The sequence below is a fragment of the Marasmius oreades genome, chromosome 1 (assembly GCF_018924745.1).
Source record: "Marasmius oreades isolate 03SP1 chromosome 1, whole genome shotgun sequence".
NCBI classification, from domain to species: domain Eukaryota; kingdom Fungi; phylum Basidiomycota; class Agaricomycetes; order Agaricales; family Marasmiaceae; genus Marasmius; species Marasmius oreades.
The window spans coordinates 1,797,924-1,817,669 of record NC_057323.1 but is presented as its reverse complement, the minus strand read 5'-3'; the positions used below and the strand labels follow the sequence as shown (position 1 = coordinate 1,817,669).

General features: G+C 47.2%; 7 protein-coding genes across 10 annotated transcripts; 4 read left to right on the top strand and 3 right to left on the bottom strand.

The window, feature by feature from the left end:
* Positions 1-21: 21 nt before the first annotated feature.
* Positions 22-4,985, top strand: E1B28_000526 (uncharacterized protein; the record flags this gene model as incomplete). The annotated part of the gene is made up of 5 exons (XM_043146370.1): positions 22-483; positions 536-1,052; positions 1,108-2,000; positions 2,065-2,262; positions 2,319-4,985. Exons 1-5 carry the CDS (start codon positions 103-105, stop codon positions 4,983-4,985), a joined length of 4,656 nt encoding a protein of 1,551 aa, XP_043015072.1. The 5' UTR covers positions 22-102.
* On the bottom strand, positions 4,883-8,384 carry E1B28_000525 (uncharacterized protein). Of its 2 annotated transcripts, XM_043146368.1 has the most exons (12): positions 7,893-8,384; positions 7,762-7,842; positions 7,576-7,712; positions 7,409-7,523; positions 7,140-7,352; positions 6,593-7,087; positions 6,331-6,541; positions 6,155-6,273; positions 5,804-6,101; positions 5,456-5,759; positions 5,142-5,395; positions 4,883-5,080 (listed from the first exon to the last, which is right to left on the bottom strand). In XM_043146368.1, the coding sequence occupies exons 1-12, from the start codon at positions 8,274-8,276 to the stop codon at positions 5,067-5,069; spliced, it is 2,625 nt and encodes an 874-aa protein (XP_043015070.1). In that variant the 5' UTR covers positions 8,277-8,384; the 3' UTR covers positions 4,883-5,066. The 2 variants fall into 2 exon arrangements, with proteins under 2 accessions (XP_043015070.1, XP_043015071.1); XM_043146369.1 differs by having other exon boundaries at positions 4,983-5,080; positions 5,142-5,759.
* Positions 8,385-8,435: 51 nt separating this feature from the next.
* Positions 8,436-10,050, top strand: E1B28_000524 (uncharacterized protein). The gene is made up of 6 exons (XM_043146367.1): positions 8,436-8,690; positions 8,740-9,209; positions 9,267-9,486; positions 9,540-9,593; positions 9,649-9,779; positions 9,836-10,050. Exons 1-6 carry the CDS (start codon positions 8,522-8,524, stop codon positions 9,953-9,955), a joined length of 1,164 nt encoding a protein of 387 aa, XP_043015069.1. The 5' UTR covers positions 8,436-8,521; the 3' UTR covers positions 9,956-10,050.
* Positions 10,051-10,140: 90 nt separating this feature from the next.
* Positions 10,141-11,678, top strand: E1B28_000523 (uncharacterized protein). The gene is made up of 6 exons (XM_043146366.1): positions 10,141-10,339; positions 10,391-10,860; positions 10,912-11,131; positions 11,184-11,237; positions 11,287-11,417; positions 11,475-11,678. The coding sequence occupies exons 1-6, from the start codon at positions 10,171-10,173 to the stop codon at positions 11,592-11,594; spliced, it is 1,164 nt and encodes a 387-aa protein (XP_043015068.1). The 5' UTR covers positions 10,141-10,170; the 3' UTR covers positions 11,595-11,678.
* Positions 11,679-11,706: 28 nt separating this feature from the next.
* Positions 11,707-13,403, bottom strand: E1B28_000522 (uncharacterized protein). The gene is made up of 7 exons (XM_043146365.1): positions 13,211-13,403; positions 13,043-13,158; positions 12,759-12,988; positions 12,598-12,703; positions 12,373-12,551; positions 11,970-12,318; positions 11,707-11,910 (listed from the first exon to the last, which is right to left on the bottom strand). Exons 1-7 carry the CDS (start codon positions 13,358-13,360, stop codon positions 11,715-11,717), a joined length of 1,326 nt encoding a protein of 441 aa, XP_043015067.1. The 5' UTR covers positions 13,361-13,403; the 3' UTR covers positions 11,707-11,714.
* Positions 13,404-14,987: 1,584 nt separating this feature from the next.
* Positions 14,988-17,304, bottom strand: E1B28_000521 (uncharacterized protein). Its single transcript, XM_043146364.1, has 5 exons — positions 16,861-17,304; positions 16,643-16,802; positions 16,257-16,586; positions 16,007-16,209; positions 14,988-15,956 (listed from the first exon to the last, which is right to left on the bottom strand). The coding sequence occupies exons 1-5, from the start codon at positions 17,240-17,242 to the stop codon at positions 15,199-15,201; spliced, it is 1,833 nt and encodes a 610-aa protein (XP_043015066.1). The 5' UTR covers positions 17,243-17,304; the 3' UTR covers positions 14,988-15,198.
* Positions 17,281-19,363, top strand: E1B28_000520 (uncharacterized protein). Of its 3 annotated transcripts, XM_043146361.1 has the most exons (6): positions 17,281-17,669; positions 17,725-18,312; positions 18,368-18,587; positions 18,645-18,919; positions 18,977-19,072; positions 19,124-19,338. In XM_043146361.1, the coding sequence occupies exons 2-6, from the start codon at positions 17,787-17,789 to the stop codon at positions 19,267-19,269; spliced, it is 1,263 nt and encodes a 420-aa protein (XP_043015063.1). In that variant the 5' UTR covers positions 17,281-17,669; positions 17,725-17,786; the 3' UTR covers positions 19,270-19,338. The 3 variants fall into 3 exon arrangements, with proteins under 3 accessions (XP_043015063.1, XP_043015065.1, XP_043015064.1); XM_043146363.1 differs by having other exon boundaries at positions 17,321-17,663; positions 18,977-19,363; XM_043146362.1 differs by having other exon boundaries at positions 17,321-17,663; positions 18,368-18,919; positions 19,124-19,363.
* The last annotated feature ends 383 nt before the right edge of the window (positions 19,364-19,746 follow it).

Sequence of the window (19,746 nt, the reverse complement as noted above, 5' to 3'; positions counted from 1 at the left end):
AGGCACGGAACCCTGCACTGCCACAGGCGGGCTCGTTCTCAGATTCATAGACGCTTCCGCGGTCAAGCTTTGGGCAGGCTTCCGCCCAGAAACTCCTGAACGATGACCGATTCTCCTACCAGGAGTATCGAAAAGGATGATTCAGAAGAATCAGGATTTGTCTATCCTCGACCAGACGACGATGGCAATGAACGCGGTGGCCAAGATGACGAAGAGACCGGTGATTATTCGACGCGCATGAAAGAGTTGTTCTCAGACGAGGAGGAACATTCAGAAGAAGTTAACGATTTGGATAATGAAGAAGGGTTTCTGTACTCTGGGGTCGACGCAAACGTCTCTGTAGGATATCGTGACCGGTTGAGGGACGTCTTGGGACCTGATCATGAGGACGAGGAAGAGGATGACACGGATGCACATGAAGTAGAACGGTCTCTTATTGTCGATGGTTATGGGCAGCAACAGTCTGACGATGATGAGCCTTTGGTGCACTCACTCAATCGTCTTTATCAGAAACAGGCTAACATATCCTTGACAGTCCCATGAAATATCATCTCAGGACGCCATGTCCATCTCTTCTGGTTTTGAATCTCCCAAGCCAGATCATTTGCGACTTGAATCTTCTGGTCTTGCAAGGCCTTTTCTTCACCCCACCGTTTCTCGTCTACGCTCCTACACACCTCAAGGTTCACCCGTACCATCCGCAACCTCACAATCAAACATCTTCCCCGGAACCTCGTCTCATTCTCATTCTCATTTCTCCTCCATATCACGAATGTCCTCAATTTCAAATTTACGCTCGAACACTTCCGATTCAGTTGATGGAAAGTTTAAGCAACTCGAGACTGATGCATTCCAATGGACGGAGCTACGGAATATCAACCAGCACATATATTCCTCTCATTCGACAAAGGTCTCCTCGGTACTGGGAGCTGCATCTGGGTCGCCGACCGTACTTGCTGCCAACGGGCTCATATGCATTGGTACAGACGAGGGGAGGATATGTGTTTATGACTTCAAGCAGACCTTGAAATGTATATGTACGAATGCCGCAGGTTTGCCCTCCTCTCAACGTTGTTTCCACTCCTTCAAACTCATTTTTTCCCGCAGAGAAGAACATTGGTGCTGTCACCGCTCTTGCTCTGTCGCACGACCATACCTATGTCGCCTCTGGGCATTCGACTGGCTATATACAGTTATTCGACCTCAAAACTCCACACACTCCTGCACGGGTTGTACCGCCCACTACACTCACCATTATTGCTTCAGGACGGAAGGAAGGTCATATACAGGGCTCAAGGATTGTCAATATAGGTTTTATCGCCACGCGACATACTGCCCTCGTCTCCGCTGATGAGCATGGCCTGTCTTTCTACCATAGTTTAGGCAAGATTCTCTTTGTCGAAGCCCCGGACATTCTTCGTATATTGGGAAAATATCCTCTCGATGATGTGTCTCCGAAGAAGCCCAACTCTACCACTGTACCTTCCCGGGCTCAAAAGAAGATAAAATATACCGTTTTATCTATGATGCCACTTCCGCTTGGAACGTCCTCTCACCCGACCGATGGCTACAGTATCATAGCGCTTCTCACGCCTTCCAAGCTTGTCGTGGTCGGTTTAAAACCGACGCCGAAGACGTGGTTTAAATGTACCCGAAAGACAGAAGCTACGGATGTTCAGGCGGTTTCACAATCCAGATGGAGAGGTACACTGTGTTGGTTTCCTAGTAAAGATTCGACGTCTGGTACCACTGGAGAGTCCTCGTCAAAAGTGGCCAATGGAAGGAGTATCCCATCCTCCGTTTCCAACCCCTTACTTGCCTATAGTTGGGGGCGTACGCTCAAGTTTATTCGAGTGATTGAATCCAAAGTGAAGCAAACGGTTCGCAATCCGAAAACCGGCAAGATAAGTGAAATTGAAGTTGGGACGATTGGGTACGAGGATGTTGGGGAAATCGTTTTCGATGAAGATTTGCTGGCGTTTCAATGGCTCAATGTCAATGTGGGTTCGTTTGCTCCGTTCTGCCTTACCTTTTGTGATGTCAATATTTACTTGTATATTTTAGCAAGTTGTCGTCTTGACTGCGTCAACCTTGCAGGCCTACGATCTTTCGCTTTCTAAAGTAATCGAACACGTCAAGTTTGATGGTCTCTCTTTGGTGTCTCCCTCCTTGAAAACAACTGTCAGTGGAGCATCATATTCGAGGTCTGTTGGAGATGTGTCCCATAGTATGAGAACCTACAAGGGAAAAATATTCCTCTTGGTAAGTTCTTCCGTTGCATGTGCTCGCGATAACTTACTAGCATTAAAATAAATTAGGGACGCCAATCAGTCCAAGTTGGCACCTTTCTGACATGGGCAGATAAGATCTTAGCACTGGTCCAAGAGGGCGATTTCCTTGGTGCCATAGAGTTAACACGTTCCTACTTTCTCGGGACTTCCACCGGAAACACAAATGGGCTTCCTGAAGATGTGGGTCGGCGTAGGGAAGTGATTGGCAAGAAACTGCGTGAGCTGATGACCGCATCTACTCGATACGCTTTTTCGGAGGATCGCATGACCGACGGAACTCATTTCACACCGGATGGTCGAGGAGTTGATAGAACGTCTCTATTCGAGAACCTCGTTGGTACCTGTTGTCGTGCTTGCATCGCCCTCAATGACTATGAGTTCCTATTCGAGGATCTCTTTCAACATTACGATGACTCGGGGATTACACGAATATTTTTAACCCAATTAGAGACATTCGTCCTCGACAACGAGATACGATATGTTCCCCCTCGGATAACCCAACGCCTCGTTGCAATGCACGACGGAGACAACTTACCTGAACGAGTCGAACGCATAATATGGCATATTGACGCTGAGTGTTTGGACATAAATCAAGCTATTTCCCTATGCCAAACACATCATCTATACGACGCGTTGATCTATGTCTACACACGTGCTTTGAGAGACTACGTAGCTCCTGTGGTGGAACTCCTAGGCCTCATCCGCAGTATTTATCAAATTCGCCGAAGTCGATCGCATGATGCAGAACTGGAGCCTCTAATCTTGAATGCGTACAAGATCTACCCTTACCTGGCGGATGTCCTGCAAGGACTCACTTATCCCAGTGAGGAGCCTTTACCGGAAGAGGCCGCCATTCAGGCGAAGAAAGATGTATATTCTTTCCTGTTTTTTGGTCGCTCCAGTATCTGGCCACCAGGAGAAGGAGGAAAGTTGGTACTCACGGCCGAGGAGGAGGGAGGGGTAGAGCCAACGTTTCCTTATGTTCGCCAACTACTACGATTCGATTCAGAATCCTTCCTGCACTCTCTGGACATAGCATTCGAGGATGCCTATTTCAACGATGAGTCACAAGATATCATTGTAAGCCGACTGGTAATTGTCCGAGTGCTGCTGGAAATCCTGTCTACTGGTGTATCTCCCGTCGATGCTACATTCATCAATATTTTTCTTGCCCGCAACATCGCCAAATACTCCTACTCCCTCCAGAATCATATCCCTCCCAGCTCCCTACACGCTATTCTTGTTGGTTTGGCCGAAGATCCGGACAAATCGACTCGAGAGGATCGTCAGTTGGCTGCCGAGTTCTTACTGTCTGTGTATAATCCACACGACAGTGAGGGGATACTACAGCTATTCAAAGATGCTGGTTTCTATCGCATCCTTAGGTCGTGGTATCGTCGGGATGGGAAGTGGCTACCGCTACTCTCAACATATCTGGAAGACTCAGGCTTGAGTTCCTATGATACATTCTCGAGCATCGATGAAGTCTTGGGCACAGCGGACTCACGCGCAGACCTTATTTCTTTTATTGAGGACTCCATACCCAGTTTGTTGAAAAGCAGCGTGTCCAACACCGCCAGTTTACTTGACAAATATGCTCCTACCTCCCATGCACGTGCCGTCGAGCTTCTCGGCGAAAACTCCGATGAAGACCGTCTTTGTTATCTTCGACAGTTATTGGGCCCTGCAGAGGAGCACGACGAGTATCTATACCCCATCCATGTTGCACATCCGTCAGATAAAGTCGACAGCTCCCTGTGCGAGCTATATGTTTCCTTGCAGTGTAGATTCGCACCCAATGACGTCATTCAAGTTTTGCAGCACCTTCCTCGAAACATACCAGACTGGGAACAAGTGGTCACAACCTGTGAAGATGCGGAAGTGTTCGATGCGGCGATGTGGGCTCTCAACTCACTGGGACGACCTTTGGACGCACTCTCAAAGGCTGAGCTCTTCGACAAACGTTTGACGCTCAAGCTAGTTGACCTGTTTTCAGGCGAAGATACCCCCACTTCAATCGAGTCGGTTGTAGAGAAGCTCAAAAAAATAGTCCTTACGGGTATTTCTATATGCTTGGAAAACTGTCGAAGTACTTCGCAGCCTGAGGTGCCTTTGGAGGATATCTGGTTCAGGTTGTTGAACAGCCAAGTAAGCTGCGTGCAGACTGTCTCGAGCTGTTGTTCTGCAGAAGTCCTATCAGCTCAGTCAGAAAATGTCTTTATCGACGAGCATCTGCAGACACGGTGGAGATCCCTCGCCTCACTTCGGTCTCTGATACAAGAGACTTTCAGTGCTCTTGTGTCGGTCACCTCAACGCGTGCTGTTTCTTTCCCACGGCTGTTCAGTCGCCTTGTTAACTCTGCAACCCAGTCGGAATCAACTACACGCACCCATTACAACGAATTCCGCAGCATACTGACCAGCATGTTGGAGTCCTATCGGTCGGATGGAGACATGTTGACAATCACCAAACATCTTTTGGACCGGGACGTCTTTGACACCATGGCGGAAGCAGCGAGACAACAAGTTAGAGGATGGACACCATCAAGGCAAGACTGCACGTATTGCAGGAAGCCAATATTCGAAGGGATTCCATCTGCGCTTCCCTCTGATGAGCAGGTTGAGCGTGTACAATTTGTTGTTTCACGGACAGGATCTATTCATCACACTAGCTGTTTCCCACAGGGATCATGATTAGGTTAATAATTCTTCTAATTAGACGTCCAGGATATTAAACATGAATAGATATGAATAGTGCAGGGAGGTGTAAGGGACTCATGCCTCCGGTACTGCAGTGGTTGCAAGCTGAGTTGGGACTTTTGCATGAAAGGCTGACCAAAACCGACTCACATTCACTCACTTCGACAAGTTCACTGAGAGATTTAAAGGAAGGGCTGTCTTCCAGATTGATCCCCAATGATTGTCCGTCTTTTTCGAATGCTTCCACATCCAGCATGAGTTGGAGTCTAATCCGCTCCTCATCACGACTCTCGTGGTTTTCGTCATCTTTGGAACCAAACAGTGAAAACGTTTTCTTCTTGCCGATCTTAAAACGCTTGAGGGAATCTTCCGCCTTTTTAATTGCAGTGATATATGAGACGTATCTGTTTTAGAAACCTCAGGAGGGAGCAGATGATTGTGTGCACTGCAATGAAACGGCTCACTTTTGGCAAACTTCTTCAAACACTTCACTTGAGTATTGCACCAGGAACTCGTTCTTCAACGATACACCCACAGATTCACCAGTGCCAGTTACCCCAAAGAAAGCTTTGACTGGTCGCATGATTGTGGCCACAAATGGGCTTGCTTCGGACGGAGGTCGTTTGTTGGACATTGCTCGCAACTGAGAGGGTATCGACCGCACGGGAAGCAAAGCATCGCAAGCGCGCCTGGACAGGACAGACACAATAATTTTCGACAATGGTGTCACTAACCCTGCAAGTGAATCGACAGCCCTCCGTAAGGCGACTAAAACATAAGTATGGTGCCTCGTGAGTAGCATAGAAACGTACGTTCAGCACTGACCCCATCGTCATCTTCCGCATGAGCGCCTGGAAGCATCATCGAGATTTCTTCGTTCCATAATGTCATGGTACTTCTCTGTATAGTCTGGATATCCGTGATGACAGCGGCACATGTTCGTAAGGTGGCGTCATCCGCTGCGGCATTTTCATTAGAAGTTGAATCGGGTGTAGGAACTGGTGTGGATGATCTCGAGGCAGATATCTTCTCGTTAACTATCGTAGATGGCCGCGTGCTATGACTTGTTATCACTGTCTCTTCCAGCCACCGTTTATATCGGCTGAGTAACTGAATTTTCATGGGTTAGGAGATGTGGACATTAGAATGGTTGATGAGCCTACCTGAAGCGTCAACTTCCAAAACCTATGGCTAAGTTCGGGAATAAAGACCTCGGCGCTCCAACAAGCGGTGATGGCAATCCAGATATCGGACGCCTGAGTAGTTTGGAAACTATTCGTTGCTTAGGGTCGAAAATTTGCTTCGGACTTGTGGGTAGGGAATAAAAATGAGAACTCACGATAATTCTCACTCAGGTCAACTTCTCCCTCTGCCAGTGATTCTTCCACCTTACCAACAATCTCCTTCCACCGTATCTGGAAGTAAACAGAGAGTTGCCAACGATTCTCAAAGGCGACATATATTGGATGTCTCCTCATATTTTCAATGGAATAGACCGAAGGTGCCAGAAACTCGAGCGATCTTATAAATGCTTGGGTGATTTCATGATGCTTCCATGAGTTATTAACCTATCAGTCCATTATTCGAGTTGTCAAACTCACCTGCTTGAACTCATTCGGTCTACCGGAGGCAAACACAAAATTCCCCAATTCATCCATGATTGCTCGCCCGAATTCTTCCCAAACTACGTTCCCAAGTAGTTCAAAGCCGCGCGTTCCTTCACTCTCACTCTCATTCAACGTCTTCACTAGGATACCAGACCGAGGTGTAAATGAGCCGCCTTTATCTGGCTTTCTAGACGACAAAGATTTCAGAGAAACCTTTTCAGCGATATCCATGATCCCGCTTAGTTCTCTTTCAACAAAGCGCAATATTTGGGAGTAGAGAGCAGCCAGTGGATCTTTACTTTCATCCAGAATGTACGCATAGGGTGAAGTACCTTTCCCTTGCGAATGGGGAGGATGGAACACTCTAGACGTAAAAGGGGTGTATGGTGTTCTTGTCGAGGAAATGAAAGCTGGTGTTTTTGCCTGGGGAGCTGGTGTATGAGGGAGTAGTGGCGAATGGGGGGCGCTCAATGTTCCGGAGAAAATTGTCTATGTGTACTGATCAGGGCGAATGTGGGATTGGCAAAATATCAACTACCACCTTTTTGATAAAGGGACGGACGACCTCTCGCCTCATAACGTCTTCAGCATCCCTCCAAAGACCCAACATATCATATGTCTTCAGACATTCGGTCAGATCTGTGATCGCCTTGGACTTCTCGCTTTCGCCCTTCTTCTCTGTCAGAAGTACCAACGTCGTGCCAAAGAGATGGTCAAGGTCGGAGGATATGGTTGATTGTATACGATCGATCCTCTACATCACTTGGCTTAGTCCATGACATGTCTAGAGGTTAAGAATGGCTCACAAACCCATTGAATTTCATCTACAAAGAGGCATCTTTCAGTCCGCGCCTTGTTCGCATGGTACAAAAGTTGTGTGTATTCGGCTGCAACACGACTGAGATGTTTGGCACGGTTTCCTTCTCTGTTCACAGGTGGTCATTGTAAGCGTAGAAAGGCAACACAATCGATCTAACCTTTCCTCCGGGTGTTCTTGATTAGGATTCACAGGTTGGATACCATCCATTTCGGAGCTGTCGGATGACGATATGAGTAATAGTGTTTCCAAGCGCAGCACAGATTCCGATATTTTCAACAGCAAATGAAGTAGTGCCTGCTTATATGTTACTTGGTCACCGAGATGCTATTCTAGGGAGACGTACCTTTTCTTCTCTGAGTGCGGCCCTCTTCCTCAATTTCTCCTCAAGCGTGGTTTGTATCGCACGTAAATCAGCTTTAGAAATCTGTATGCGACCGGTGAATTATTTGACGAAACAGGATACAAGTTTCATGCCTGTATTTCTTGCTTTAGACCTGCGAGTGGCGCTTGAAGGCTGGCTAATCGGACATCCTCCCCTTTTAAATCAGTGCTCAAACTGATGAATGATTCATAATCGTCATTGATAAGCTGCACAAGTTCTTCCTTCAGTGATGAAAGATAATCGCGTAGTTCTGCTTTCAAGTCTTGGAGAGATGTATGGGATCTAGACAAGAGGAACTCCTCCACGTCGAAAGTTTCGGCGGTCAGATATGGATTGTCGTGTGAAAGCGGAACGTATTCTGGCAAGTCGTGAACGGCATCCTCATTATTGAAGGTTTCCCGAGAAACAAGTTCCTCTGCGAGTCGCTCGAGTTGGAAAGGATCCGCTGAGGATGGTTGTGGGCTGACGAGTGACATTTGTGCCTAGGCCTTCAACAGGACCGTCAATGAACAAGCGTCGATGTACAACGAGTTTCTTGTGAGGGGCCAGTTACAGGCGTAAGTTGAGCTATTCGACCAGCGTGGTCGACCACGTGATTAACGCGACTTTCCCAGCAGATGTCCCGGCTATTTGCTGCCGATTCAACCTTTTCATCCAACATGATCATCTCAACGTCTCAACTTCGTCTCACCCATCACATCGATTTCAAACCTACGCTATCATGGCAATGGCTTCATGGAGCGTAGTATTCTCGATTTTCGCTGTTTCCGTCGGAATCTATCAGCTCTATGTATCGCCTATTCTGGACGCAATTTCCGTTTTCCGAGTACACCAACCTTTGAACGATTTTACGAGCTGCAGTATCATACCAGAACTCAAGGCTTGTGAAAGTTAGCTCCTCTCGTAAACGATTGATAGAATGCTCTAACGGGCGTATAGAAATCGTCTTACACCAGCCTTCCGGCAAACTGTTTCTCGCTTGCTCTTCTCCCGAGAGTCGTACCCATTGGTTACCCCCTATGGATCTCCTTGACGCAGAGGGTCGATCAACTGAGGACTATGTGGCTATATTTGATCCCAAATCCAAAACAATTACGCGTCTGACACTTGAGAATTTCGACTCGGCCAGAGGATTGTCGGTTCATGGGATGGATGTCGTCCCGTCGTCGTCCAATCCGAAGGAGATCTTCGTCTATCTAGTCAACCATCGTCCCCCTCTTTACGATGACCCCAAGGAAGTCGGTGCAGACTCTACCATAGAGATTTTCAGAACCACACTCACGAGCGGGAAATTAATTCACTTGCGCACAGTTGAGGATCCCTCTATCATCACCCCCAACGATGTTATTGGTTACTCCGATGGTAAAAGCTTTTACTTCACCAATGACCATGGTCGTAAGGTTATGAAGGTATTCATTTTATCCGCCCTGTAACATGTCATTCAGATGTCAACGAAAAAATCCCAGCTACGGACACTCCGAGAATTTTTCAGGCCTGCTGCCTCGGTTGGCTACTGTCATATTGGCAATGGCTGCAAGCTTGTAGCAAGGAAAATGACAGGTAATAATGGCATCGTGAAGGCTCCGAATGGAACCATCTTTGTGGCGGGTAGCCTTGCGAAAGCAGTGCACGTTTTCGATCGACAAGAAGACAATTCTATCGTTTTGGCGGACGTGATACCTTGCGGTCTGTTCACCTAGCAGCCGTTACCACAATACCACGACTGACAAATCTTCTAGAGACCCCTCTGGATAACCTCTCGATTGATGTTGACGGGGTTGTGTGGGGAGCAGGTGAGCTTTATATGATGGCATCATAATACATCCCTCTTGGAACAGAGATCTTCAGGTTTTCCTAGTGTATTGTCTACGGCACGCCATATCCAACGTCCGACGACGCCCGCACCTTCAGTTGCGTGGAAATTTGGCATCAACGCCGGCCCTAACTCGTTTTACGGTGAGAAATTCAAAGTTGAACGGGTCGGTGGCAGATAACTTCATCAGCTGATTTTAACGCTAACCTTCCTATGAAACAGGCATTCGAAGACAACGGTACCCTGGTCTCAGGCGCTACATCTGTTGTGCACGATGCCGAACGTCAATTGGTATTCTTCCATGGCATCGCTGCTCCCTGGTTAACGGTCTGCAAAGTTTGAGGTACTCTCAGACACTTTCACCAGGTATCATAAGAGATCATAAGTAGTGATAAGTAGGCTTTGCATGTATTCTACATCACGCAACTTGCTGCCGATTCGTCCAGGTACCAAAGTGAGGTGAAGCCGAAAAGCCGCCACAAGTTGGTGCCAAAAATCCAAAATCCCGAGAAAGCCGGAAAGTCACGTGTGGGGTACGTCGCCGAAACGCTACCATCATGACTATGATCGCATGGAGTGTAGTTTTCTCGGTCCTCGCTGTCTCTGTTGGGTTATATCAGCTATATGTGGTGCCAATCATGGACGCACTCTCCATCTTCCGAATTCATCAACCCCTGAACAATTTCACGAACTGTATCACTATCCCAGAACTTCAGGCCTGTGAAAGTATGTTCTTATGGCACATACTCATTTATCTTAGTACTGATTGGGTTCTAGAGATTGTCCTACACCAACCATCCGGCAAGCTCTTCCTCGCCTGCTCGACTCCCGAAAGTCGATCCCGCTGGTCACCGTCTGGTCAAGATTTCGACGCAGAACACCGTTCGACTGAAGATTATGTCGCCATTTTCGACCCCAGATCCAAGGAAATTACACGTCTAGCCCTGGATAAATTTGATTCTGACAGAGGATTGTCGGTTCATGGCATGGACGTAGTTCCGTCGTCTTCCAATCCCAACGAACTCTTCGTGTATCTGGTCAACCATCGTCCACCTCGTCATGGTGACCCAAGAGCAGTTGGCGCAGATTCGGCAGTAGAGATTTTCAAAACCACACTTACTAGCGGGAAATTAGTTCATATCAAAACCGTTGAGGACCCCTCCATTATTACTCCCAACGACCTTATTGGCGCTATGGATGGAAAGAGCTTTTACTTTACCAACGATCACGCTCATAAAGTTCTACTGGTATGTTTTTCTCTCAAATTACGCTTTCTATTCGAAACTCAGCGGCTGTAGTTACGAACACTCCGAGAGTTTTTCAACCCCGCCACGTCGATTGGATACTGTCATGTTGACGATGGATGCAAGCTCGTTGCAAAGAATATGAAGCATCTCAATGGAATTGTACAAGCTCCAAATGGAACCATATATGTCGGAAGTTGCCTCGGGAAAGCAGTCCGTGTTTACGATAGGCAGGAAGACAATAGCATCGTTTTGACGGACGTTATTTCATATGGTTCGTGTAGTATTTGGGAACGTTCGGAGGGTTTGCTGACATCCCTCCTTAGAGACCGCTATAGACAATCTGTCTATCGATACTGACGGGGTCCTGTGGGCAGCCGGTAAGTCTCTTGATGAAATTAACTGAAAGTTTCTCTGACTATCTTGCAGGATTCCCCAACGCACTGGCCATGGTTAATTATATCAAACATCGGTCGACCACAGCCCCATCAGTCTCGTGGAAACTTAGTATCAATACGGGCCCCAGTTCATTCTACGGGGAGAAATTCAAGATTGAAAGGGTGAATACATTTTCTAAGCCAATCGATGTACTCAATGCTGAACCGTCCGTGAATAAGGCCTTCGAGGATAGCGGGAACCTTGCTCCAGGTTCGACGACTGTCGTACACGACGCCCAACGCGGATTGGTATTCATGCACGGCATGGTTTCTCCATGGTTAACAGTTTGCAAAGTCTGATATCTCCTCACAACTTAAAAGTTCATATTTAACCTTGAGTACTTGAAAATAATCAAAGTACTTCATAAAGGCCATCAGCTCATGTACTCGGCTCTCGTCTCTTGATTTACGGCCAGGGTTTTACTTGCCACAAGCTGGGCAACAATGTAGCACATCGTGAATGAATACATCACAGTCGGAGCAAAAATCTTGCCGACAATCAGGACAGCGGTACCTCCCAATAGGACTGACCCCCTCTGTCACCGTCTGCGATACCACTGTGGGAAACGGACGAGCACAACCGCAACATGTAGGAGAACTTTCATCCAATGACTCGCTGCAGAAAAAGACGGTGACTCAGTACAACCGCTAGAGGGGAGGATGATAAATACTTACACGGCAACGTAAGGTTTAACCGGGAAGAGATGGTGATAACTACGAGCAAGATGAGGAGAGCTGACGATCATTAAGCCGCATATGTCGCAGTCAGTTGGAACATCGCAAACTTTGGCGAGACAGCGAGGGCAGAGAAAACCGTCACTTTTGAGGTCTGAATGGCAAACACATAGACTTGGGGGAGAAGCGCCAGGTAGACGCGTCGGGAAGCCCATCAACATTAAATTTGCAGATGTTGTGGTCGCTCCTGCACCTGCTGCTCGCGAAAGGGACCGTTGGGCGGGAGGAGGGACCAGCTCAAAGAGCAAGTCTTTGAAGTGACCTTCATTCAGTGCCACACCGAATTGACCTGTGGGGTCGATAGTCAGCACGTTGTTCAAGTCGTGAGCCTTTTATGACCCACCACCAGTTTTAACACAGAGATCACGACATATCTTCATCTCAGCCGCTAGCGCAACCATGGATATTCGTATCTTGCTTTTGATACATTCCTCCAAAGTTTCATGAATATTACCGGGATCGACGGTAGTAAGAGAACCAAATATGATGACGATTTCTCTCGAGGAATGTGTTGGAAGATGGCTGGTCAATTATCAGCGGATAAAAGGATTGAGTTGAAAATGCGCACTTCATACTGTTCCGGGCCATTTCAACAGCATTCTGTAAGCTTGTATCACCGCTAGGTTCGAGTTTATGTCGGTCCGAAATGGCTTTGAGGACGTCTTGAGGATTGCCTGAAGAATATGATCATGCAGCTTCCCCCTACAGTTTATTGAGTGCGCGACTCACCTGTCATACTTCCTATACGCTCCCCGACACCTGCTCTCATTCCCACTACTCCCATCTGTCCAAGAGGGTTTTGGTCAAACCATTCAAGGACGAACTCTCGCGCATATTGAAGGGTCAAGGAAAAACGCGTCGGCCGCATATCTCGATCCAACATGGATGCAGACAAATCCAATACTAGTACCAAGTGTCGTATAATAGTCCTCCTAATAGCAGTTGACGGATCCTGCAGCCTATTTGAACGCGATAAACGCGAAGAATTCCTGGAAAGAAGAACCAAAAGCTACCGCTTTCGCCTCCCACGGGCAACATAATCTTCCACTGCATGCTGCAGACTGCCAGCTTCGTCTTCTCGAACAGCCTCCCATGAACGAGTGTATGAAGCCTCCCAGGTGTAGGCTTGCTATGGTTTCGAGTCAATTGAAAATTCAATGACTGGTGAACGGATGATTCACCACATCCTTGGGTTTCCTTTTGTTCTGATCTTTTTTGCGTTTGTCTGTCGACTTACTCTTCCCCTTCCCCTTCCTTTGCAGACCTTCGTCGAAAGAATTGTCAGAATCAGAGGCCATGTCCATGAAATCATCGTGTTTGGGAGGTGCCATGGCGGTACAGAATCGGCAACACTCTCGATAGCGAGCCTTATGCTCGGATTTTGTCGCAAAGTTGCCGAAACTGGTTAAAAGCGCTTGTAAGGGATTTTAAGGTAAAATCAGGCATTTGGGGTTTATAATAAAACGTTCCTGTAGCAAGGTACCAATTAAGGGAGGTTTTAAGGGTAAAAAATTGAATTCATGTCGTAAAATGCCGCCTTTCAGGAGGGATCACTCGCCGGATGAGACGTAAAAAGTATTATAAGAATATCAAATCGTTCCGCTTACAAGGCCGCCGATACTATTCTGGTTTCCGATGTGCAAATGACAAGGATATGCAAAATTTGGATAAAACTTGGTCTTCCCATTTATTTGTGGGCTCGGCAATTTTTTGTAGGATCCGTAGACTACACATGAGCTTGTATGTACAGTTGTAGCCACTGAAAGACAAAGGATATGAAATGAAATTTAAGATATAGCTCAGATCTGGTTGTGATTACAGCGTGACAGCCCAGGAACGGTACATTCCGGAATATATCTCAAAATTTTAGATACGTAGTTAAGTGTAAATGAAAACACTAGCATTAAATACAAGGTTTCAGAGGCAGGGGAGTGAACGGTAGTGTGGAATAAGCCAAACGATACAGCAGAGGTCCCAAATCGACCTGTAAGCGAGACGGCAGTGAGCTGGCCTGGCGCGAGCTTTGCTACTTGCCGAAGTCTTGCCGGACGTGACGATACGTGACAAAACGCTTTGCACTTCTCGAATCACCCTCGGACACTCTCCGAGGCTTCTTACAGCTATCCTAAAATCCTCATAAATTCAGGTCAACGTTTTGAGCACTATTAAAATACTCTAGTCAAATTTTTGATACAGTAAGTGGTGTGTGGAAGTGGTACTCGAAAATGTTGCATATCCCTAAACAGAATAGTAACTTTGCGACAATTTAAATCGTGTGCAGATGACACCTTAGTACCTACAAGTAACAGTACGGCCAATTTCTCATGGGACCAACGACGACACACTCCAAATCACAACTAGGGGGATAAAATCGTCCGGTCCTTAGGTCAACAGTATTATTGTGCGAGTTCAGGCTCAGGCCGTACGGGCCGGAGGCCCCATCAACAAGGGACATTGACGAGGACCCAGTTGTTAAAGAAAGACTCAGTGTGTAAGAACGACAACTATATTCAATATAAACTACCTGTTAAAGAAAGACTAAATAAGAGATAAGTAAAGAAAATAAGTGAAGTAATTAGTGGGGCTCACCTCAGTGTGTAAGAACGACAACTGAGGTGACCCCGACGAATAGGAGAACTATATAAGTCAAATAAGTAGGGGTGTAGAATAGGGATGTAGGGAGTATGGAATGTAACGGTTCTGGACTGAACGGGACGGGACGGAGTACCACTTTAACACCAGTAATCCGCCAGCTGCCCCCTGCGACACGGTTATTACCAGAAATCGAAAATGAATGCGAGCACGAGGAGTAATCTTTATCGAATTCCGGCTCGAAGAGGCAATGGAAAGGATGTTGTATCAATGCTGGGACCGGGGGGTGACCGGTCTGACCGGTGTCGGTGAGGGATGGCTATTTAGGATTATATGGTCATTGGTGTATGTGGTGTAATGAGTTGGCGTTGCGAATGGAATGAGAATGGCATAGAGTATGAATGATCATGGGACCATTGAAAGGCGAAGAGGTCAGAAGCCCCGATATACTGGAATATGAAGTATACGATAGCAGTTTTAGATAGGCTGGGGATGACGATCATAAAATACAGGAATACGATAGTAACAGTTGTGTAGTGCAAGGTCGGGAAAGTACAAGATATAAAGAGAAGCGATGCTAAGAAGCATGCCTTCTTTCCCTGTCCCGTGCCTTCACGCCTGGCCCAAAACGTTCTTGGAATGTAATCAAATCCGTCATGAGCTTCTCCATATCCTTCATCAACGAGGTGTGCTCGGACTCCCCCCCTGACAGCAGGACATCTTCATGACAAGACTGTATTGCAGATGGTGAGGCACTACGTGGCCCCGAGTCTAGGACCATCGTATCACTGCCTGCTCCAGATGTCTCTGCCTCTTTATCCAGTAGAGCGTTCTCCTTCAACGCGTTCTCTAAAAACTCTCGTCGCCTTGCCCTTTCTGAAGCACTAGCTTGTTCTCTCCCAACCCATTCGACCAATGCACGCACTCTCTTGTTCATGTCCACAACGCTCATTCTTTTACTTGGCCATTTCACCTTAACACCTCGTTCTGTCGTCCTTTCTATGCTTTCCCCTCGACCGGTGATACCAGACACAACCTCTAGCGGTTTAGGAACATTCGTGGGAAGTACGGCCTCCAAGTGAGCAAGATAATCAGGCAGGTTCCAAGATGTGAAAAGTGGCTGTTGGGAAACAACGTAAGCGTGTGTGTTACGATGCGCACGTGAGTTATCTGTCGCGTTTGACCCTGCATTTTGATTGCTGTTGGTATTCGCTTGACCACGACGCGAATCGTGGGATCCCACGCCGGCTGTTGACTGGGGTGGACGTTTATTTCCACCAACATTTTTGTTCCGGCCACCATTTCCTTGCCTCTTAGAAGTCTGAATAGGTACTCCTTGGGTAGGGTGTGAGGCTAATAGACAGTGAAAAAAAAAGATAACCAACCCTCTCCATCGACCGCTGGCTCTATCGTTGTTGCGGCTTTACGTCCACCGCGTTTATTTCGTCCTGGGGGCTTCTGCATCGTAGTATTTGTAGTAGGAGCTTTCGGTAAAGTAGGAGTCTCTTCGCGTGGAGTGAGGGACGGTACTGCAGCAGGATGGTCCGAAGCTGTCGACATAGACCTGGTACGTTTTTTGACAGGTGCACTGGAGTGTGTTAAATCAATAGTAGAGGTGCCAAGTAACAAACTCACGGATCATTATCAGCACGTTTCCTCTTTTTCCGGTTATTTGGAGCCGTCTCCACCGAATCCTCGGCATCAGGAGGTGAAGTTAAGGCGTTCCCATTGTTGGACACTAAACTTGCGGTCTCTAAACCTGTTCCTGCTTCTGCCGCCGAAGACTCTAGAATCTCCTTCAAGTTCTCATCAAAGGCGGCATCTCTGCTGTTCATCGTGTTTCGACGTTTGGAAGGTTGCTTGCTCGTGTGAGTGGGTGAATGCGACCTGAATGTGGTAGACGATGTGGGCACAGCGGTGTGATGAGAAGTAGTTGATGACTGGCGAGCTCTTTTGGAGAGTTTTCTGTACGACCGAGGTGAGCTGCAATAAAAGGGAGAGTGTGGGAAGACGTCACAAACTTCAACAATTCTGTGTGCAGTTCTGGTCGACATTGTTCGCAATAATAGTCATCGTCGTGCAATTGATCTTCGGACTCGAATCCCATACACAAGCCATGCTGCCAGACTTTACAAGTCTCGCATTGAACCATAAATTCGCCAGCATCCGGGTCGTCCTCTCCTTTGCGGAAGGATGTAAATGGAAAGCGAAGAAACGAAGTCATTATATGCGAACGTACCAGTACTTGAGCATACACAACGCGTAATACCTTGTTCTTCCTCTTCCTCAGATTGCGTTACAGGGAGATCAGTAACAACAGTGTCTGTAACTTGCTCCGGGGGTTGTTGGTGTTGAGCCGGTTTTTCCTTCGACCTTCGCTTTCCGCGACCGTTCGAAGTTGGATTTGAGTTGACAGAGACAACCGACTCGTCGACATCTTCTTGTTTCAGACGCTTGTTACGACTACCACCGCTGCCAGAGGAAACGATTGGAGGACGTTGCGGAGGGTCTGAGTCTGGGGATTTTGAGTTTGAAGTAGATACTGAAGGAGCAGAACGACGACCGGAGCGCCTTATCTCACGAGGAGATAAAGGAGGGCCCATCGACGAAGTCTGAGTCATAATGAGCGTGGAAGGGAGGAAGAAGGCTGCAAATCCCTAAGGGTAGTCTGAAAGAAAGTCCGATATGCACGTGCACTTCCCAGTTTTTTCTTCTTCAGACTCATGGCGCCAACTGCAACACTTGAATACAGCTCTGATGCTCCTGAGCCACTGGCCTATCCCCGCCTTTCGAAACATCATCTACTTTCCTCTCAAACTCCCGACTATCTTCGTCTAATTCTCACTTCAAAAGTCTACGAAATCATCAAGGAGACACCCCTTGTATTTGCCCCCAATCTCAGTGCCAAGTTGGGAAATCAAATATGGTTGAAACGTGAAGATCTGCAAGAGGTTTTTAGTTTCAAAATCAGAGGGGCATACAACTTTATGGCTAGCCTTTCGGAGGAAGAGAGATGGAAGGGTGTTATCACTTGTAGTGCCGGTTAGTGTGGGTGCCATGATCTTAACTCGTTGCAATCTCATGTTTGACTCGCAAACTTCAGGAAATCATGCTCAAGGTGTCGCTCTTTCGGGCTCGCATTTAGGTATACCGTGCACGATTGTGATGCCCAGAGGGACTCCCTCGATTAAAGTTCGAAATGTCGCTCGACTGGGTGCAAAAACAATCTTACATGGTGTGGATTTCGATGAGGCCAAAGCGGAATGCGCTCGCCTCGCAAATCTTCACGGCATTGCCTTTGTACCTCCATATGACGATCCTTTCGTGATCGCCGGCCAAGGAACTGTCGGGCTGGAGATTCTCAAGCAATTTCCTGATGCCGAGAATTTAGATGGAATATTTGCCTCGATAGGTGGAGGTGGTCTCATATCCGGAATTGCGGAATACGTCAAGAGGATTGGCAGTCCGAAGACAAAGATCATCGGTGCTGAAACGGTAGATGGGGATGCTATGCATAAAAGCCTCGCGAAGGGAGAACGCATAACATTGCCGGATGTTGGGCCATTCGCAGACGGTACAGCTGTCAAGATTGTGGGGAAGGAGTGTTTCAGGATATGTCAAGAATTCCTTGATGGAGTCACCTTGGTAGATAACGACGAACTCTGTGCAGCTATCAAGGATATCTTCGAAGGTTTTACTTCATCGTAAGCTTTGGTTTATATTTGGCACTGACTGGCATACTGTAGAAACAAGGTCCATTACGGAACCTGCGGGCGCACTTGCCCTCGCCGGTTTGAAACATTTCATCCTGGAAAACAAGCTTGTTGGTGCTCAAAAACGATTCGTTGCGGTCGTTAGTGGCGCAAACATGAATTTTGATCGACTCCGTTTTGTCGCAGAACGCGCAGAGCTGGGTGAAGGCCGAGAAGCCCTCATCAGTGTTGATATACCCGAGAAACCTGGCAGGCAAGTCTCCATCGTCCCCTTCAAACGTGGCATATTTGCATCTTACGGGACATCTAGCTTTACAGCCTTACATTCAGTCATCCACCCTCGCCCGGTTACAGAGTTCATCTACCGATATAATGTTCATTCGTCTCCAGCTCGCGCGCATCTGCTTTTTTCCTTCAAGCTAGAGACGACTGATAGAAATACAGAAATTAAGACACTTCTCAAAGCGCTAGAAGACAATGATATGAAAGGTTTTGATATCAGCGACAACGAAATGGCAAAGAGTCATGCGAGGTACATGGTGGGTGGATCACAATTCGTCCCCAATGAGAGAGTTTTCCGGTTCGGTGGGTTCGTTTGAAATTCGCCACAATTTATGTTTTGATGTGGTACTTCCCGTTCAGAATTCCCTGAGAGGCCGAACGCTCTGCGAAACTTTTTGATCGGCCTCAAAACTGACTGGAATATCAGTCTTTTCCACTACCGGAACCATGGTGCCGGTAAGCAGTGAACCTTAAGGACCAACCTTGTCATAATATATTTTTCTGCAGATCTTGGAAAGGTTCTGGCTGGCATCCAGGTGCCTCCATCCGAGTACCATATATTCGACGAATTTCTACGGAAACTCAACTACACCTACGTAGAAGAAACTGGCAATCCCGTTTACAAGCGCTTCCTTCACGGGCCAGGCCAGTGAACATTGATAGATCTCAATATAGAAAGTGTATTAACTAGAATCCACCAATGTTTGTAGTATAATTTGGAGCAACACAATTCAATTAGAGATGCAAGTGCACCCTCATTCATGAGGGTGGATGTCTTCAAAGGTTCTTAAGCTCACAAAAGACGGTAAGTCGATGGGAAGCAACCGAGCAATGCCAGGTTGCCCACCAGTTTCTTATACTTGGCTCGAAGTTATTGCTGCCTAGCGTGTAGAAAGAGATTTCGGACACGCTGGACTGCACGTAAGAAGAGCGGTTCGTTGTCGAAAGGTGTTTGTCTCCACGGCCAAAGGTCCAACGGAGGTGTCTGAGTAACCCGAGTCCCATGAAGCAGAAAATGTGTAGAAAATGTCTAACAATATGAATTGGAAATTACACAGATCCTGCGAGTCGTGAGAAATTCTGGGTATCTGAGAGGAGGGTTAGACCCACATGTGTTACTAGTGGTGAAC

Coding starts and splice junctions, on each gene's coding strand:
- E1B28_000525 (XM_043146368.1), bottom strand. CDS start 8,276: ATGTCACTCGTCAGCCCACAACCATCCTCAGCGGATCCTTTCCAACTC. Junction 7,843..7,892: donor GTCTAAAGCAAGAAATACAG/GCATGAAACTTG, acceptor GGTCGCATACAG/ATTTCTAAAGCTGATTTACG. Junction 6,274..6,330: donor TGACCTGAGTGAGAATTATC/GTGAGTTCTCAT, acceptor TTCGACCCTAAG/CAACGAATAGTTTCCAAACT.
- E1B28_000524 (XM_043146367.1), top strand. CDS start 8,522: ATGGCAATGGCTTCATGGAGCGTAGTATTCTCGATTTTCGCTGTTTCC. Junction 8,691..8,739: donor AGAACTCAAGGCTTGTGAAA/GTTAGCTCCTCT, acceptor ACGGGCGTATAG/AAATCGTCTTACACCAGCCT. Junction 9,487..9,539: donor GGCGGACGTGATACCTTGCG/GTCTGTTCACCT, acceptor CAAATCTTCTAG/AGACCCCTCTGGATAACCTC.
- E1B28_000523 (XM_043146366.1), top strand. CDS start 10,171: ATGACTATGATCGCATGGAGTGTAGTTTTCTCGGTCCTCGCTGTCTCT. Junction 10,340..10,390: donor AGAACTTCAGGCCTGTGAAA/GTATGTTCTTAT, acceptor ATTGGGTTCTAG/AGATTGTCCTACACCAACCA. Junction 11,132..11,183: donor GACGGACGTTATTTCATATG/GTTCGTGTAGTA, acceptor ATCCCTCCTTAG/AGACCGCTATAGACAATCTG.
- E1B28_000522 (XM_043146365.1), bottom strand. CDS start 13,360: ATGGCACCTCCCAAACACGATGATTTCATGGACATGGCCTCTGATTCT. Junction 12,552..12,597: donor ATGGCCCGGAACAGTATGAA/GTGCGCATTTTC, acceptor ATAATTGACCAG/CCATCTTCCAACACATTCCT. Junction 11,911..11,969: donor GTTAAACCTTACGTTGCCGT/GTAAGTATTTAT, acceptor CTTTTTCTGCAG/CGAGTCATTGGATGAAAGTT.
- E1B28_000521 (XM_043146364.1), bottom strand. CDS start 17,242: ATGACTCAGACTTCGTCGATGGGCCCTCCTTTATCTCCTCGTGAGATA. Junction 16,803..16,860: donor TTGTGTATGCTCAAGTACTG/GTACGTTCGCAT, acceptor CCTTCCGCAAAG/GAGAGGACGACCCGGATGCT. Junction 15,957..16,006: donor GCCAGCGGTCGATGGAGAGG/GTTGGTTATCTT, acceptor ACCCTACCCAAG/GAGTACCTATTCAGACTTCT.
- E1B28_000520 (XM_043146362.1), top strand. CDS start 17,345: ATGGCGCCAACTGCAACACTTGAATACAGCTCTGATGCTCCTGAGCCA. Junction 17,664..17,724: donor TGTTATCACTTGTAGTGCCG/GTTAGTGTGGGT, acceptor CGCAAACTTCAG/GAAATCATGCTCAAGGTGTC. Junction 18,313..18,367: donor TATCAAGGATATCTTCGAAG/GTTTTACTTCAT, acceptor GGCATACTGTAG/AAACAAGGTCCATTACGGAA.